The sequence below is a fragment of the Mytilus edulis genome, chromosome 6, assembly GCF_963676685.1.
Source record: "Mytilus edulis chromosome 6, xbMytEdul2.2, whole genome shotgun sequence".
Lineage (NCBI taxonomy): Eukaryota > Metazoa > Mollusca > Bivalvia > Mytilida > Mytilidae > Mytilus > Mytilus edulis.
In genome coordinates, this window is record NC_092349.1 from 6,407,743 (window position 1) to 6,427,830 (window position 20,088).

At 32.3% G+C, this 20,088-nt stretch overlaps 2 protein-coding genes across 3 annotated transcripts in view; both read right to left on the minus strand.

Annotated features, from left to right (window-relative positions):
• LOC139527023 (uncharacterized) overlaps positions 1–9,419 on the minus strand; it is a 34,346-nt gene extending 24,927 nt beyond the window's left edge. Inside the window, exons 1-7 of the mRNA XM_071322265.1 lie at positions 9,287–9,419; positions 6,801–6,877; positions 5,867–5,982; positions 4,056–4,145; positions 2,491–2,631; positions 1,084–1,193; positions 154–254 (exon numbers count right to left, since the gene is read on the minus strand). Of these exons, the coding sequence (XP_071178366.1) occupies positions 154–254; positions 1,084–1,193; positions 2,491–2,631; positions 4,056–4,145; positions 5,867–5,982; positions 6,801–6,877; positions 9,287–9,408 (757 nt within the window). The 5' untranslated portion in view covers positions 9,409–9,419. The remainder of the gene's footprint in view (positions 1–153; positions 255–1,083; positions 1,194–2,490; positions 2,632–4,055; positions 4,146–5,866; positions 5,983–6,800; positions 6,878–9,286) is intronic.
• A 1,555-nt stretch (positions 9,420–10,974) lies between these two features.
• Positions 10,975–17,883, minus strand: LOC139527027 (uncharacterized). 2 transcript variants are annotated; one of them, XM_071322273.1, is made up of 3 exons: positions 17,706–17,883; positions 13,525–13,848; positions 10,975–11,510 (listed from the first exon to the last, which is right to left on the minus strand). In XM_071322273.1, exons 2-3 carry the CDS (start codon positions 13,817–13,819, stop codon positions 11,128–11,130), a joined length of 678 nt encoding a protein of 225 aa, XP_071178374.1. In that variant the 5' UTR covers positions 13,820–13,848; positions 17,706–17,883; the 3' UTR covers positions 10,975–11,127. The 2 variants fall into 2 exon arrangements, with proteins under 2 accessions (XP_071178374.1, XP_071178373.1); XM_071322272.1 differs by lacking the exon at positions 17,706–17,883 and adding an exon at positions 17,611–17,677.
• Between the last annotated feature and the right edge of the window lie 2,205 nt (positions 17,884–20,088).

Sequence of the window (20,088 nt, forward strand, 5' to 3'; positions counted from 1 at the left end):
TTTCTATTAAGGAGGTGAGCGAAACACACGGATCATAGCGTTAGTTTTTCAAAAGTAAATGCTTTGAAGTTTTTTTGTTGAAAATTCAAACAATGATATATAATGATACATTTATTAGCAGAAACCATGATTTAGAAAAATTATATCGCATACCTGGTCGTAGGCCAAATCTTGTTTTGCTAGCCAATGTAATATTTTTGTTCACAGGATCGAGATGTTGTATTCTGATGGCACGGTCTGCCCAACTCCACATCCTGAAAGTACATAAAACCATGACAGAATTAGGATACACTACGCAGTAAGCTTTCTGATTTAATATGATTCTCTTTTTTTTATGACAGTGCCTTTAAAAGCCGTTTTTACCGTGTGAGTTTTATTAATTGTGAAAGGCCAAATGGTTGCGTCTAATTGCTTAATTCCCCTTCATTTGCACACCGGATGATAATTGTCTCATTGTTATCATACCACTTATCCATGGCGTTGTCAGTATTTTTTAGATTCATGAGTTAGACTGTCCCTCTGGTATCTTTCGTCCCTCTTTTATCCTCATTTTCATATAGTGCAAACGATAGACAAAAAATAGGAAGTATCAATAGTTAGATAAATCGTAAACTGTTCTAGTTAAAAGTGGAAAGATGATTACGATGAGACGTTATCAATTTACGTGAAATATGGTGGAAAAGTCGACAGCATGTTGATGTGGCCTTTATTTTTAGTAAATATAAAAACATGAACGAGGTACACCACACACTCCTTGTTTTGAAATTGACTATACGTTTGTTCCTTTTTGTTTTAATCAGTTCTTCAGCGTTTTGTTATGTTTGTTGGATTTCAGCCATGAGCATCACTGAATAGACAATAATTGAGGAAATGCGCAATTCGCCTTTTTAGAATCTAAAGAACCATTGGTAATCTCTGTTCGTACACCTAAATGAAAATAGCGTTACGTCATTGGTTGAATTTCAATTGTTTAGAACGATATAAACAAACCGCAATGTTTTGTGCACGCGTTTGAAAATATTACCCAGAATGCATTATATTTTATTACAGTCAATTGGAATCGTCAATGCTATTGATATTTACCAGAATCCATGTGCCCATACATCGTGTTCATTATGCCATTGTTTTGGTCTGTCAGATAAGTAGGTGAACGATTTTCCATCACTGTAGTTTTGATTAATATTGATGTAGTCCTGAAGTATAAAATATGAACATTCAATCTGAAACGTTGCGCTTCAGGACAACAAGACCTTCCCTTAATGCTGTCAAATTCCAAGAGCATAATTCAATGAAAGTCTATTCAAAATAAACTTCGTATATAGAAATAATGAGATGTGATATGATTACCAATGAAACCCTTAACCACATCATTTCAAATGCATTGGATGTAACCAATTATAGGCATTCGTACCTTAAAACCTTAGAGTGGGCTTTAAAAGGTCTTGGCATAATTGACACAACACAAACGTAAAAACTTACTGCCTCATTTATAACAATTTACAACAATGCAACTTATGATTAACTATTAAGACAGACGTGAACCAGACAACCACAGCCTCCTGACTTTGGACAGTTGCATATTAATAGATAGAATATGATAGGATTAACCATATTTCAAGGCGCTTTCCCTAGCCTTGGACAAGGGTGTAACGGTACAAAATATGATCAAATTATACAACTTATTTGAAAAGGGCTTACGAGCCATATCTCTTGCACGTAAAAGACACCCTTGTAGATTTCGAAAAAGAGCAGGCTTATGCCGCTGGAAAGGGATTAATATTAATTGCAAAACTTGTTTCCCAATCCACTATGAATAACTAGGTTTAAACTGAGGGCTTAACTCCTCAGATCGATTTGCAGCAGAAACAACATCTAATAAACACACAGACGGGTACACGGCGTTGTATCAATAATCCCTAAAACAAAACAGACACAAATAAAATTGAGAATGGAAATAGGGAATGTGCCAAAGAGACAACAACCCGACCATAGAAAAAAACAACAGCAGAAGGTCACCAACAGGTCTTCAATGTAGCGAGAAATTCCCGCACCCGGAGGCGTCCTTCAGCTGGCCCCTAAACAAATATATAAAGTACAGATCTTCGAGTACTCGCAGTTACCGACAAGTAGTTCAAATTCAATAAAAGCTAGTGAGTAAATAATGTCTCGGACTGAAATATCAGTCAGTTAACACCCAATAACTAATGGTCTAGGTAAAGACGTTTTAACTGTCAGAATAAACATGACAGTGTTCAATGTCAAATTATACGGATAATAACTTTAACGGCATTATTGGACTCTTCGGATAATTTGAAATTAGCGATAATTTGCACTAATGTTCAACATAATATATAATTTATGATGTTTCAATCAACTGAATCGGAATTTTTGACAGAATTTAAAAAAAATCACCGTGATCAGATTACGGAAAACTGCAAATTCCCAAACTTTACGGGAAGTTCAAATATAAGAAGATATGTTGAGACTTACCTTATTTGGATATCTAGCCAACGTTAATGGTTTTTCATTCTCAAAAATTTCTAAAGGTGCAATGTGTTTTGAATAAAATCCAATTGTTTGAAGAGTACCAAGATCTGTTATTCCAGCATCAGACAGTCGAACTTGAAGTACCTAAAACATTTACCAAAGTCGTATGTGTAATTTGTCTCGTTTCCTTTTCGTATACTCAGAACACTACACTTTCATTGTAGTGATACGACGTAGGTAAGGATGTGAGATCTTCGTCGGAGATTGGTGTAGACTATGTAATACAAAATACAGTCAAGTCCAATGCAGGATCTGTTAAAATGAACTAATATATGTCCTAAAATCTACAAAGACGGAATTAAATTTCACAGCTTATCAGATATCAGCTATTTGACGATCAAAACAGTGCCAAGTGTGGTTTAAAACGATAGGATTCTTCCATACGATTACTTTCAATATAGATTACAGATATTCTGAATTTGAAAAACCAAGACGTCACATAAAAACATTTATTTTCACGTTTACTGTTCTACATTGGCTAGAGGTATAGGGGGAGGGTTGAGATCTCATAAACATGCTTAACCCCGCCGAATTTTTGCGCCTGTCCCAAGTCAGGAGCCTCTGGTCTTTGGTAGTCGTGTTTTATTTTTAATTTTAGTTTCTTGTGTACAATCTTGAGTTTAGTATGGCGTTCATTATCACTGAACTAGTATATATATATTTGTGTAGGGGCCCGCCTCCGTGTGCGGGAATTTCTCGCTACATTGAAGACCTGTTGGTGACCTTCTGCTGTTGTCTTTTCTATGGTCGGGTTGTTGCATCTTTGACACATTTCCCATTTCCATTCTCAGTTTTATTGTTGAAAAAGAATATCATCATACAGGTTATGTTGAAACGTAAACGAAAATTAAGAATTCAACATGGAGACCAATCCAAGACCTGAAGTGGAGTCATATGTGAGTAACAGACAGTTTCCAATTCGATCCAGAGTCCTACAGTGGTTGGACTGTTAACTTATTATTTGCTTTATGAAAGAAGATTTTGAATTAGGTGCAGGTACCAAAGAAACAATCAATAGAAGTTTTGGTATCAAAATAGTTTAGAATGCCTCATAGTTCTACACCATGATATTATTTTTAGTGAAAAGCATAAACATTTGCAAGACTTTTTTCTAAATGATTATACTGTGGATTCATTTATTTACGCGGGTACCAATTTTCGTGGTTTGAGTTAGAATTACATATTCGTGGATATTCAAGTTCGTGGTTGTGGCAAAGTCTGCACTCATTCCTTTAGACAATTTTTAATTCGTTGAACATTTGACTTCGTGGTTTTTCTGTAACCACGAAATCCACGAAAATTGGTATCTAACGAATATTAACGAATCCACAGTATTCGTGATACACGATTGGACCGGTTTGAACTCTCTTACAATAGCTTTCATTGATCAATAAAAGTATGTGCATATATATTTTCAATAGTGTGGGGGACTGAAGATGTTTGCCATTGTATAATATTTTTCCTGTGATAGGATTCCATAATATGATATTAAAAATGAAATAATTTACTTTGTTCCTTGCTATCGATGGTAACCGCTGTAGAGAACCTGTATCTGTCACACTTTTAAAGGCGGAAGAGTTGATTCTTTTTCCTCCAGTCTATAAATAAAACGTAAGATGCAAAAGAGTTTGAAGATTTTTTGTACATTTGTACAAAAACATGATAAAGACATGCAAAACATGTAATTTAATGTCTGTAAAAGATCTTTTCAGAAACCTTGTATATTCTTTACTGTATATACTTTATATTTTCCATCGAAGTATTCATGTATAGACAGCCGTTATAAACGCTATATATACAGCTTTGAAGTAATGCAAAACAAAACTAATCTGGGTCATAATTGAAAGTAAATAAGCGAGGATTGTCAGTTTTTTGTTGATGCGTTTTGTGTGAATCACTTGATTTTCTTGTTTATGAAGTATGAAAATAATACACGCTGTTATTTTGAATGTACCATAAATTTAGCACATAGCCTTTGCTCACACTGTTTCACGTAATGTTTAGAAGATTTTGCCATGACCTCTTTGCAATCTCTTGCAAGGAAATTCTTCATAGCCATTACGATGGATAATTTCCTCAATATTAAAAAAAGAAGCCATTGAAGAGATAACGTGGTGTCCAATCAGCCTCTGCCTACCAACAAATTAACCAACAAGGCATCCTTTAATTTAGAAGTCACGAAGCTTTTTCATTCAAACACATTACAAACTCAGTTGTTATGACTCATTACAAATGTGTTTCACTTTCATCTTTTTGTTACTGTGGTGGTATAATTATTTCATTCTACTGGGTAGGCTTAACATATAAGGATAACAACTAGATCTGCTTTAAACATTTTCAAGACAAAACAATTAACTTAAACAAGCCTGAATATAGAATGGTTCTTCCGACTCTATTTTTCGATACGATTGCTCATTTTTAAGATTTCTTCAAAAACAAAAGTGTTTCCGGGGACAGAGATGCAAAGAATTGTTCTCACCAATAGATATTTATCTTTGTATGCAAAGTAAAAGAGGGACGAAAGATACCAGAGGGACAGTCAAACTCATTAATGCTTATGTACTGTTTTGTGAAAATTAACTTTAATTTAGATAGTAGTCAGTGAATTAAAGTACGTTGAATTATACTGTAGTGAAACGTATTTCACGTTAAACCTTTGGTCAATACAAAATCTTGTTACATTAACATGTACTTTTGTTATAAAAAGGTATAAACAAATAGAAACAGGTTTATTCATAAAGGGGAAGTCCATAAAAACTGACAAAATCGACCGTTATCAACTAACGCACCGTATGTTTTGATCCTCACGTGCCTCGGTACTTATACATTTCGGCATTGTGTGATTGTGCTATGGTAAATTCTTGTATTGGTTTCTTTTGTTTTCGTTAATGAGCTTTGTCTATATACCCTTTTTTTGTTGTTGACACATTTGGTTTTTTTTATAGTGATTAAGATTATAATACAATGATGACTGCTATACACCACCCCTACTTTTGACAATTTTTACCTATTATGTCTGTTTATTTTTATCGCAATATCATTGTGAATAAAATTAAATTTTATGCGACTGTCATACAAGTGACAGGTTTAGCCAGGTATAAAACTAGGCGAAAGCCAGTATTCTCTACATAAACCATTTCCCTTACTAAGTCCGGAATATGACAGGGGTTATCCATTCGGTTTATGTGTTTGGTGTGTTTGAGCTTTTTGATTTTCCGTTTTGAATTTTCCTCGAAGTTTGGTATTTTTGATATTTTTACTTTTATTACTAATCATAATGACCTGCTAACATTGTTTTGTTGGAATATTTACAACTTACCACGTGGACTTCCTGACCTTGATATGCCCTGATAGTTAGCTTCCTTGGTCTAAAGTTATGAACTCGTAATGTTGACTCTAGCTCATAATACCCAGTTGTCAGTTCGATAAAAATGTCTATGAAAATAAACATCAACAACTTATTTACAATTATTTAAACTTATTTAAAATTCTAAAGTCAAAGAATCAATAAAACTCATCAGTGAAGCTAAAATAGAAAAAAATTATCAATCACATACGAAGTTGAAAAGTAGTGAAAATCAAAATTTCGAAAATGTGTGACAAATACAAATAAAGGTATATTAACTTAGTGTTAGGAAAACATAAGTATTTGGCTAAATATGATAAATAAACGAATCCATGATATGATAGTTAAAGTGAACCCAAACGTGCTCAATACTTCTTTTTACGATGAATCTTATATTGTACATTTCTCTGCTGTTTAACAAATTACTCGACTCACAGCATTCAGCCGGGTATCCCTGTGAATTAGTTACTGTTTAACCAGGGAGATTATACAGTAAATTTATATTTATATATATATATATATATATGAATTAAGATTAGTTATTATAAATACAATACATTGATTTTAACAATTTGTCAACTTAGTTTTGTGGAGGTCATCATAATGTAACGTAAATACGGAAGTTGTACTATTCATTGTCCGATGTTGGTTATAATTTAATTATTGACCCTTAACCTTGATCAAAATATTCCCGTGAAAATTGAGATGATCGAATGATTGAAGGATAACACGTGCTCAATGCTATACTTGTGGTACCCTCAGAAACTGGAACGATGAGGACAAATGAGACGTAAAATCACAAAAATACTGAACTTACAAAACGGAAGTTCCTTATCAAATGGCAAAATAGTGTAGTGGTTTTGTTTAATTAGAAATTATATGTTTTAATAGCATAAAAAGCTCTTACCTTTATCTCTCCTGCCTAGCTCGTCACTTCTTAAAAGAGCCTTTTCTATTGTCTTTACTGGATTTCCCAAATCAGTTCTAATTATATAATAAATAAAAATATGAAGTTGTAAATATAAATTCTTCAAAATTGTAATTGTTTCGAGATTACAATGGTATTGCGACAATTTTTAAATAAGACGATAAGTAGACATAATAAAATGGTAAATATTAGAATGAAGTGATATTATTATCCGACAAAGATTGTTCTATCTGTAACATTATTTTAATGATATTCCACGAATATCGTTATACAAATCGTTTCAGCGGCTGTTTAAAAACATATTATTTTTAGAATGTTGTTGAAATAAATTTTAACATAATTTCCTTATACAATTGTTGTAATTATTTTGAATGTTCCAATCACATACAAAGTTGAAGAGAAGTGAAAACCAAAACATCTTGTTTTCATTCATGTAAAATAATTAATAACATCCAGCCTGATTTAATAGTCACATACTTCTTGTTACCTTCACTGTGAAACATCAAATGAATATAGCTAATTCAATTTTGTAATTGGAGTGGTGGCATTGTAACCAATTTTAAAACGAGACAATTTCCCAATGCGTCGTTTAAATATTAACATTGCATTCCGTCCCATCGTATAATTATCTTGTTTACAAGTAGGTTCACATTTGAGCAATAGTATCTTTTGAAAAAAATCTACAAACATTGTTAGAATGCCAATAGATGTATCTATACTTAATCGGTACATGTTGTATGCCGTTTTTTAAAACAACTCATATTCCTGCAAAAAAGTACACCCCACAAAATAAAATTTGACGTCATAATTTTTTAATTGAAAATAAATTATTATTATTGACGTCAGAACATTATTCAGATACAAAAATAGGGTTCCTGATTAGGATGTTTTTTTTAAATACCCGTAATAACTCGTGAGTGTCTTCCACGGTCGGATATAGAAAAAATCGGAGACAATTCGACAAAATACTCAAAAGGTTGAATACGCCAATAGGGCTTAAAAAAATTTGGAAGAAAAAAGAAAAAATCTAAGAGTATGTTTAAACAAATCTAACAATTGAAACTAAAGAAATATCTGAAGTTGTTTGGTTAACCTTAATGTATGCAATTACGTTTATGAAAGTATATCTAATCTGTAATTAACTTGTGTTTCATTCTCAATTTTAAAAATATATTTTCTCATATACCATTTGAAATTTAAGACATCTGTGGTATCATTTATTTTAAATTCAAAGTAACAGTTGAGGTGAGCTTGATTTTCTACTGATTAAGATTTAAACGTTTTTTATTGTTGGAAACTGTCCATTGACAAGTCCATGTTGAATGGTTATTTTCGTGTTTGAGTTGTTATTTCACTGAAATCGATGATTGTAGCATGCATTGCTCATGAATTCATATATCGCATCACATCTTTTATCATTTTCAACTTATAGATGAATTTAAGTTCCTCTGCATTTTAAATTGACTTTCCAGGTTATAAGTTAAGTTAGAAATGTGGTTCGTTTTAACTAAATCGTTTTCTTCAACTATTGCTGAAAATACTGTTAAAAAAATTGGAAACAACACGTTAAATATTTTAATGCGTCCGAAGCGCTTTTCTGGATTTACCTCCATCAGGAACGCTCAAAGCCAAACATTTGAAATCCGAGGATGTAATCGGGTATACTCGAGACCTAAATGATAACGTATATCCCGTATGCATAGTTTCGAAATAGTTCATTGTTCGAGTTTGACTTTGCATCTAATTTCGTTGGTTACATTACCACTTCATAACTTGTATAATGTTTTTGACTCTTAAATAGTTTGGCCTCGAGCATCACTTAAGAAAAATTACTCCTCTAAATGCGACTTTGGTGCAGTCTAATTGATTCTGTAAACGGTATGAATACATTTGCGGAAGCCAAATGTATAAAGCGTCTGCCAGGATCACAAACCAAAGATAGCATAACCGAAAGGGCTCAACAATAGGTAATTTGTCTCGGGGAAAAACTTGCTTCTTATTGGATGAAATTATTTGATGATTAACAGTACACGAACGCTTGTTCCGGTCTTCAATTGTCACAAACGTGTTTGGTGTTATGAAATGATAAGGTAAAAATAAAATAAACCAAAAAAAAGCGAACGCCATTGCAAATTCAAAATAGAAAAATCAAAAGCTTAACTACATCAAACGAATGGTATTGAACTGTCTCATTCCAGACTTAGTGCAGACATTTCAGACAGTTCTTGTCCATTCGTTTTTTATGCGTTTTGTTATTTGATTTTGCCATGTGATTATGGACTTTCCGAATTGATTTTCCTCTGAGTTCAGTATTTTTGTGATTTTACTTTTTCCTTACGTAGAAAAAGAAAATCTTAAAAATAATGAACTTCCGAGGAAAATTCATATACCGGAAAGTCCCTGTTCAAATGATAAAACACATCAAACGAATGGACAATAACTGAAGATGACTGTAATGATCTTACCCTGTATTGTTGTCTGAACCATTTGGATTGACATATATATGGACAGTATTTACATTGTCCAATAGAAAACCATGGTTGACATGTATAATTGAAATAATTCCAAGGAAAATATAACAGACCATGCTAACTTGCCACTAGATTATTTATAACTGGAAATTTATAACACAACGATAAGAAGTCTTATGAGGTTAAAATTCAGTATCAAAAGTTTAACCGAACGTGTTATCAAACATACTACATGTATTATCTCAATTTAAAGTAGTGGATTGTTTATTTACAACCTTAAGTTCGATGCAACTGCTGGGTGAGTTTAATTCATTTCGAAAAGGTGTCACCAGTCCAGTAGCCAGCACTTATGTGTTGACATGAATAATCATTTATATGGTCGAAATTATTGACTTAACTTTTAATTTTTTATTTGACTTTTTAATCGAGCGTCACTGATGACGGCGCAAATACAATATGTCAATCTTGGTATTTTTGATGAGTTTATTTCAATTTGTATTATAACATGGTTTTGTACTGTTGGAAATGTAATGTTGCTTGAACCAACATCTTATACATCATTGAATTAACATTACTAGTCTGCGACTGTCAACGTCCCATTTAAAGGTCAATCCAGAAACGCCTTTTAGACGCATTAAAGTTTCAATTTGATTTTTAACAAGCACAGGGTGGATACTTTTGCGTGTGGTCTTTCAGTTCCCGAAGATCATATCAACTCAGGTACTTCGGTACTGAACTGTTTTATACCAAAAAAAATTCTTGAATTGCCAGTTTATAAATTTAAAATTATCCAGAAAATAAACTTTTAACTTCATAAAGCACCCTTACAATGTTACTGTTCAATGTCATATCATGTAATTTTGAATCATCCATTTATTGAAAATCCACATTTAAAATTCAATTCTAGATGAAAGTTATAAAGATATCAAGAATTAAATGATAAGTGTATCCATATTCATAACAGTGATCGATACAAGGGAAATATTTTCACTGAAATCTTGAGATATCAGAAGTATTTTCTAAGCTGTAGAGGAAGCGATATATTCAGCTTTCAACAAATTCAAATGTTACTTATATTGATAATGTTTGCGTAAAAATAATTGATAAGTTTAACGTTCAAACTCTGATTTCATCGAAATATTCGCGAAGAGTTGACGGTAGAATGGTAGCACCAAATATGACAAAGTATATATACTTGCACAATCATTTGAAAGTTGGGAATAAGTGTACCAGAAAATACTTACTGAAATAGATTCTGTTCATATAGACAATCAGAGGGTAAATTATTTAATTCGTTTTTGCATGTTCTTTATCTTCGCTGGTCTATTAACTTTCTACAAATGACACAAATGTATGTATTTTTACAAAATTTCAAATAAAAGATAATTTTCATGACGTCACAACTGCATTTACTCTTACGTGAATAATGCAATCAGTAACACAGGAAATGCTTACCATCCGAAAGCAGCTGAGTTTATCCGGTTCCTTTGGTGAAATTTTAGTTTTTTTATCTATTCTTTAAAAACTATTGTTGATATTTTCGCCGTTTTTCCTTCTGGAATGTTGTTTTTTTTCTATTTTTTCTACGACGGACTGTTTTTATGCCTTTTGTGGTATCTTTATATGGATTTTCTATCATTAATAAACGGTTCAGATAAAAAAAAAAAAAAAAAAAAACAATGTTTATTGTTGGGAAAATATTTATTGGATGAAGAGTCGAAAATGTTGTATAACACCAACAATTATTTCATACTCAGTGAGTATCACTGCACTTTCAAAAATGTGGCTGTTGCATATCACAAACCATAACACTATAGAACCGCCTTGATAAAATTTTAGCCTTCCATATAATCGGTAAAACTTTGTCTCATTGCATTTAATTTTCCTTGACTAAGAGTGTATGGTATTTCGTCAATTATACGGTCAACATTTTTCCATCTCATCAAGCAGATTTTGTCCTTTGTGCCAGGTGATATTTTCTGAAACTGTGGATTTTCAACAAATGCTGTAAATCTCCTTCTGGATGCTTTTTCTATGCAATTGTTTAAAAGGTTTGTCAGATCGTACAGTTCTGCTTCCAAAATATATTCTAGAAGCTGTTCTGTTTTCAGTCTAATAGTTGTGTTACAACAGTTTACAAGTTTCAAATCAACTTTTGATAGGGTTTCTGTGCATTGGTATTCGTGGGCTATCGGTACAATTAGGTGTGCGACAGTTTCTAAAAAGATAAAAACAATATGACAGTTAAACTATAAGATTTAAAATACCATGGACAAGGTATATTGAGATCTCAACTTTTTGTATTATGAACAGCTATCATTTCTCGTTTCCTGATTTAGATATAAACAAATATTTGAGTACAGCTCCTCCGGGTTCAGTGTATTGTGGAATCGTTGTCTTTCAACTGTTTTGGTTTGAGCGTTTCTGATGAAGGAAAATATAGAAAAACGCTGTTGACGCACATAATTGATAAAGTGTTATTTTCATTGTACATGTATACTGCAAGTAATGTCAACAAATGTGTACTGTCATCATAATAAAAGTTTTACACCAATGTTTGTTGTTAAAATACAAAGTGTTGTCGGATATTTTAACCGGAAATCTATTACAAATATTCAGTTTTCTGAATTCGCTTGTTGAGAAAAACTATAAAAATACATATGTATAAATTTTTGACCCTGAAGTAGCAACAATCTCTGATTTTCGCTCCTACTTAAAATAATCACTAATTTCTGTCATAGACAGAATATAGCAGGTATTTTCAGCTGTATCTGAAATAAAAAAAAATATTGCAAACATTATATCAAATTTACGTTGAAGTGTTTAGCTTGAAAATAAGAATACTATTCATGCAGATATATTATTTTTTTTTCAATAAATTTGTTTTTCTTTAAGATAAACAATTTTACATTGTAGTTTGAATAACATTAACGATACCAAGTTTTTGTACAACAGATGCGCATGTCGACAATGCATGTTTATTCAGTGATACTCTAGGCTAAACTCTAAAAATTCAAACTTATCTAAAAAAAAAATGTAGACCTTATCAACCAAACAGGACAGTCCAATGAGCAAATATTACGGTATTGCGTAAAAGTAACGTATGTACGCTACTTTGTTGTTAAGAGTACTGATTTATATTGATATTTATTTGTTGAAATTGTGTTCTGAACTACTAGGACCATAAAGTAGCTGCAAGCACACTTGTGTCTATCGGTCTTTCCCAAAATTCAAGTTTTATACTAGAAGATCAACAACCCAATGGGTTTGCGTACTTCCTGTGAAGTTGAAAAATTCTAGATGGTATACAAGAATTGTTATATTTTGGGGGAATTTGTCTAAAAAATTATTTATTCTTAAAGTCCGAAAAAATAGAAATATTTTATCTTAAATTCAATCAAAGTAAGTGCCTTTATAATTACTGACACTTTATCATATAATGTCGGCTAGATGACAGCTTTTACTGTCACCTGGCTATTGTAAAGTCAATCCTCTAATACTACACGATTGATTTTTTTTCCATTTTGTTCCATTTTGTTATGCAGGGAAAAAGAAGGGAAAGGGGACCTTCCATTTAGAATTTTCATCGGAGTTCGTTATTTTACCCTTTTTTTTTTTAGACATTTTAGATTAACCATGTCATATTTCGTTTTTCTGTTTTGCATCCGGTACATTTTGTCTACTTGTGTCATGCATTCTTTCTCTGGGAAACTTGTTTGTGTTGTTGTATAGCTGTTGTCGTTGATATTTACTCCACACTGCTTTTATCTATGTGGTACTGTAGTTGGTATAATTTAGTTGTTAGTTTTTGGATTTCAAATTTTTTTTAAAAACGATTGTTCTACTTTACTTTATAATGTTTACCAGTGATATTTTTCGCCGAGCTTGATGCATAAGAAAGTCAACTCGTGGAAAGCTTTAAATATTGAGTCTCTCACACTTTTTCGTTTTTATATTCCAATTTCTGATATATTTATTCAATATTTGGATAAATTATATTTCTATATGATGGATGTAACTACCAGGTTTCTCTTTAGATTATGCAAATAGGATACGGTTATTGTATTAACTATGCATCTGAAATAACTAAACAGATAACAAAAAACTCATTATAGATACAAGGATTACATTTTGTACGCCAGTCACGCGTTTCGTCATACCAAAGACCACTCAGTGACGTTCGATTGATAACTTGGTCTTATATACATGTATTTCAATAAAATTGTGAATACCTGTCATCTCCATTCCATCAAAACCAGGCAATGTGTGTCTTAAGAAATGAGCAAATGCAATTGCACTTTTATCTGGAAGATTGATTACTTGATCTTTTTTCTCTTTAAAATTTGCTGTTAACATTTTATGGAAAACTGGAGATGCTGCCATGAGTTGTTCTTTATTGACATGAAGAGTCCCTTCCATTGTTTTTATAGTTAAATTATTGTTATTGAACGGAGATATCGCTTTGGATAAAAGTTCCTGGGAATCAGGTTCATCATCTTGTTTAAATTTCTTTACTGTGGTCTCCATCGGAAGTTTTTTTGGCGTATTTCAATTTCCTGTAATAGAATATCAAAAATTCAAAACTTAATCACGAATATTTTAACCGCTCAATTCCAACCCCCTGCTGGTAATGGGTTCGAGGGGACGAAGCCCCCGAAAGCGATCGAGTTATCGAGAATGACATACCATTCCTGTCAGTAAAAAAATCATTGATAATAACATACTTTTGAATCTAAATGGAATACTTTTATGTTTAATTTTGAGAACTTATTCATCGTGTTAATTGAAAGCTAACGGACATTGGTTTTAGAGAAAACGTTCAAACTAATATTACTTTCAAATTGTTTAAAGTCGTGAGTGAACATACAATCGACAAAAGCACCTTTTAATGAACACGAAAAAAATATTTTTTAGAGATGCAATATAAAAAATTCTGGAACACAATTTCTTTCCACAAGAAGTGAATCAATTTACTAGTACCAGTCTTTTCCAGGAATTTAAAAAAAAAAATTGTCTTTATTATATTTTCTTGATCTGGAATTTAACGTGTGCAAATATATCACATTTTATGAAGGTTTATAAATTGAGCATGTAAAACAATTTTTTGCGCAAAGAAAAGTTCAGCTATCAGTAAAGAACAGAAAAATGAACGAAAACAGATGCTTTCAAAATTTTGCTTTTAGACATTAATCATAGAAAAAACGTCTTCCAAATTTTCATAAAACTCGGTGAAGGTTCGACAAGTAGTTAATGTAATTAAGAAATAAAAAAACAATTAAGCCCAAACTGTGACCACTTATTAATTGCAGAAAGAAATACCCTTTATCCGTAAAATGTGGGGAAAATTAAATTGCATTATTATATTGCACTGGATACTCTTTTGACCATAAACAGCATTTTTAACAGATAGTCATTTAAAAAACTTTGTTCACATTCGGAACCGAAATATTGACGGCGCTGACGACGCTATGTCTCGCTTTTGCGACATGAGTCACATGCTTGACAACAATGCAATCCGCATATCGAATCTCAGCAGATAATGAAAAGTAAAATCACAAAAATACTGAACTTAGAGGAAGATCAATTGGGAAAGTCCATAATCACATGGCAAAATCAAATAACAAAACGCATCAAAAACGAAGAATTGCTTTAAATATAAGAAAAGTACGCAGAATTCACAGTAGATTCAGACTTTTACAGAAAATTGGAACAAATATATGAAATGAACTATTTGATTAAAGTAAATTTAGTCCCTTTTTATTGAAAATTACAATCCATTGAAGAGAGAAGCACAAGGCTGATGTGCTTTTGACCAGTTTTTCTTATTATATTTAAATTAAAAAAAAATATTTTCAAAATTTAAGTGTACGCCCGGGCGTTTTGACGTAAACTTAGCTACGCGCATGATTTGTAAATTTAAAGAAGACAGCATGCAAACAACAAAGGTTGGAAAATGTGGCTTTTATTTTCGCAGTAGTTTACTCGCAGCGGGGTGCGAGTTTATGAGTTTATCAATTCCCCGGTCGATTCTACTCAAAGACTTTAAATGGCTGCTTTTCCGCTAAGAACTAAGAGTAAAATGTATGAATATGGTGTCTAGTCTTCCTGTGTTATTGTCAACCAGCACCTAGTGCATAAATTCGCGTGTGTTGCGGCTATCTGTAATGCAATCTTATAAGCCTGAAAAAATACCATTCAAATGTTTTGCCAGAAATTAACTGACGATGCATCAGTGGCACTGTTGATAATCTAAACACATTGAATTAAATAAAGAATTTTAATTTTATGATAATTGTGTCTGCAACGAAATCGATCAAAACTGTTTTCGCTGGCAATTTTTCTCTTTTAAAATTTGAGACCATATCAATCCAAAATCCAAATGGCCTGTTTAAAAAAAAAATAGAGTCCAAGACCATCATTTGATTAGAAACTGTAATTCCTTCAATTTAATTACATTAGTTATTAACTCACCACGAACACTAAAGGGGGCTCGCCGGTATAAGGGCGTTTTTCAACAAAGACGTACTTTCTTGTCCCAGGCACTTTTAAAAAAATGTGTTTGATCTTTGCAAGTAATTTTTTGTGCAGTCAGTACATTGAAATAGATTTAACATTTTTAAGCAAAGAAACAGTTTATTTTTTAGAGGGATTAATAAGATATTGATTCCTGAATGGTCCAAAACAACCAAATTAACATGTCCCTAGACCGCCTGTTCTACATTCATACTCTAAAATATCGTAAAAAAAGGAAGAAATAAATGTTCTTTAATAATTCAAAAGTATGTTTAGAGTCAACATATTTTAATAAACAGCTTTTAACATAGGATTTTTAATTTCAGAAGTTGTGTCCCTGACAAAATGTCCACTACGAAACGAAGTCATTAAAATTTGCTAATAAACAGTTTTATAAAATCAGTGTAATTTTTATTTGCAAGAGCTATAAACATTAGGGTCTTACAAAAGAAGTAATGCTTTTATAACAGCAATTAAATTGTTGGTAAGAAAACTTGAGCACATAAAATGGACCAGAGTGATACCGTATTTTTGCTAATGTCCTTAACGAAACGGGTCAAATCTCCTTCAGTATCTGGTTTTAAAATTATGAAAAAAATATCAGTGTACAGCTTAATAGATATAGGAAGATGTGGTGTGAGTGCCAATGAGACATCTCTCCATCCAAATAATCATTTTAACGTAAACCATTATAGGTCAATGTACGGCCTTCAACACAGAGCCTTGGCTCACGCCGAAAAACAAGCTATAAAGGGCACCAAAATTACTATGCAATAGATATAAACCATTTATTGTTAATGAGTTTGTGCCAATAAAATATTTGTATTTGTATTTGTAAATAGTGTCTGAATAAAGGAATTATCTGTTAATTGATCTTGAATCTAATTTATATTTCTTTCATGTCAGTGGGTTTTTTTTTAGATATGTCTGCTATTAAATTCCTGTTTGACGATTTTTTTTTATCATGGAATGGTATCGTTGTCAATGAACATTCGTTATACATGATATACCTTACAGAAATTTCCCTGAAAACTTTGTTATAAACATCGCCATATCTGTTCTGGTTAAAACACATATCCCATACCCTATCTCTATATATATATCTCGTCTAACCATCAAACCAACAATGTTAGATCTGTAAATTTACTCTCGCAAATTTTTTGTTCTTCTCTCTCCGGGATTCGAACCCATGCTAGTACTGAGATATCGTGACACACAAATCGCCTGCACTGTAGCCGTCCCGCTAGACCACACGACCACCCGGGCTTCATAAAAATGAAGCATTCGGTGGCCGGGTGTTACCTTTCCACGTCAGTTTTAATCTAGCGTCGTACTACAGTACATGATATATAAGGCATGGAGATGTTATTTTTACAGATCAGCTAAATTATCTATAGTAAAGGATCCTACAAATTAATGTAAGATACAGTCACAGAAAATAATTATATTTATAAGTACGTCTGAGCCATATATACATATATATATCAAATATTGTAATATGTGTTCCAGTAGAAAGAATATTTCATCCATTAAGGAACTTCTATTTTATGACATCGATACATGTTTCCAGCTTCTGTATGGTTGGAATTATTCTTTGTCCAGTCTGTTTTGTCATTTTTAAAGTGTTCGTTCCCCATTTCATAATCAATAAATATTGCAGCTAAACATAATTGAACCAATTCAAAATCTTTCAAACAAGGCATTATTTCTTACATGTTGAATGTGTTTTAGTGCAATTTAGAAGTTTCTCACATATCAAATAACACAAAGTTCAAAAATGTATACCCTATTATAAACATACCTACCTTTAGAATGATAAAATCCTTCTACTCTGTGCATTTAATTATTTTTTTCACGCTACACATGTTAAATATACACAATAAATGTATTTAAAACTTACCTGTGCATTGAAATTTTGTTGTGGAAAATGAAATTGTTTTATGTACAGTTCAACATTTAAAATAGGCAAGATGTTACATTTCTGTCAATTTTGTAATCAATAAACTTTCGAATCCTAAGTAAATTCAAAAGGGGGGATTCAATATAAACTCTTCATGGATACCAGGATTGAAACTGTTTATGCACCAGACGCGTTTTCGTCTAAAAAGGACTTATAAGTGACGCTCGAATCAAAATAAAGTTGAAAAGGTCAAGTAAAGTACGAAGTTGAAGAGCGTTGAGGAACAAAAATTCTTAAAAGTTTTTTAAAGCTAAGGTAGAAAGCCTAAGTATTTCAAAAATTTTAAGTTTGGTATAAACAGCTCATTTATAATTATGACAATATCAATGATAACTTATGTCAACACAAAAGTACTGACTACTTGACTGGTGATACCAGGGAATAAAAACTCCACCAGCAGTGGCATCGACCCAGTGGTTGTAAATAGATTCATCACAGATACCAGGATTGAAAATTTGTGTTTGCGCCAGACGCTCGTTTCGTCTACAGAAGACTCATCAGTGGACTCGAATAAAAGAAAGGTTAAAAAGTCCAACCAACACACACAGAAATCATTGTTTAATGTGACAATAATTTGGTTCCAGCCATCAAAACAGTGTGAACATAAATCGTAGATACACAACTCACCTGACTTAAAATGTAAACCAACATGAAAATACATCTCACAAAGCCACAAACAAAAAACTTTTTGTCGTACATACAGAAAAGAAAAATACTGCACTCATTCTATTTGAGCGATCAAAATGCGTTGACTGTAAATTTCTATGTCATATACAGTCACTAACCCGATAACACGTTTCCGCATGAATATTTGAATAGTAGTTGCCAGAACTGTATGAGTTACTGTCAATATAATGTTGCATCTTTATAAGTTGAACACGATAACAGTCGGTTTTAGCTAGTGCTCCATTGCATTTACCAACGCTCTATAATATTGTTGGTTTTCAATAGGTAAATCCTATAAAATTGCATGTGCCTGGCCTCTCCAAGCGATTTCTCAAATACAATGTATTGTCCTCTGTCCTACATTTGTCTCAGAATTCTGTTATACGGTTTTTTACCACATGAAAGCTACCACTTTTTTTTTGTATATATGTTTGAACTCTTTAGTCAGTAGTGTTGGATGTTTAAAGTGTATTTTTTCACTTTTGGTTTTTGGATCCCTTCTATTGTCACATTTATCAATCATGTCGGTTTGGGTTGTTTAACTAGTTTTGCCAAAATCACGCAACTTTAAAAAAAACTCATGCAGGTGGGAAGTTTATCTAGCCATAAAACCAGGTTTCGCCAACCACATTTTTTGGAACTGTCTGTCAGGAATACGTTTTGTTTGCCATTGGTTCCATTGATTGATAAAGTCTTACATTTGATTTTGTAAAGTTTTAAGGCCTGTCCCATTCTTGTTTACCTCCGAGTTTATATATTTTTTAAGTACTTTTATACTTTTGTAGTAACTTTGGATTTACATATATAAACGAAACACATTTAAAGTACTGATAATCTATTGAAATAATACATGTTGATAGTTGTACAGTTAGAATGCAGAATGAATCAAAACCGTGAGAAAGCTTCCTATTAACTCTTTAACTTTAACCAGATGTATATAAAAAATATCTAACACTGATAACATGGATAATGTAAAAACATTGACCGGAGAACTGAGAATTAATATGTATGTGATCTGTCATTATAGATAATTACGTTAACAGATTAGAGATGATGACTTTACTACAATTTTAAACAAGAATGTGTCCATAGTCGACGGATGCCCCAATCGCACTATCATTTTCTATGTTTAGTGAACCGTGAAGTTGGGGTAAAGACTCTAATTTGGCATTAAATTAGAAAGATCATATCATAGGGAACATGTGTACTAAGTTTCAAGTAAATTGGACTTCAACTTCATCAAAAACTACCTTGATCAAAAACTTTAACCTGAAACTTGCACTATCATTTTTTTAGTTCAATGAACCATGAAATTGGGGTCAAAACTCTAATTTGGCATTAAATTTAGAAAGATCATATCATAGGGAACATGTGTACTAAGTTTCAAATTGATTGGACTTCAACTTCAACAAAAACTACCTTGACCAAAAACTTTAACCTGAAGCGGGACAGACGGACGAACGGACGAACGAACAGACCAGAAAACATAATGCCCCTCTTCTATCGTAGGTGGGGCATAAAAATAAAAGACCTATAATGATATGGGATAGTTATAAACTTGTATCACAGCATTCAATTATATTCTGTGGATTCATTATTAATGCTGAGTTCCAACTTCGGTGGATTTAGTTTGTAAAGGTTTGCCACATCGTTGATT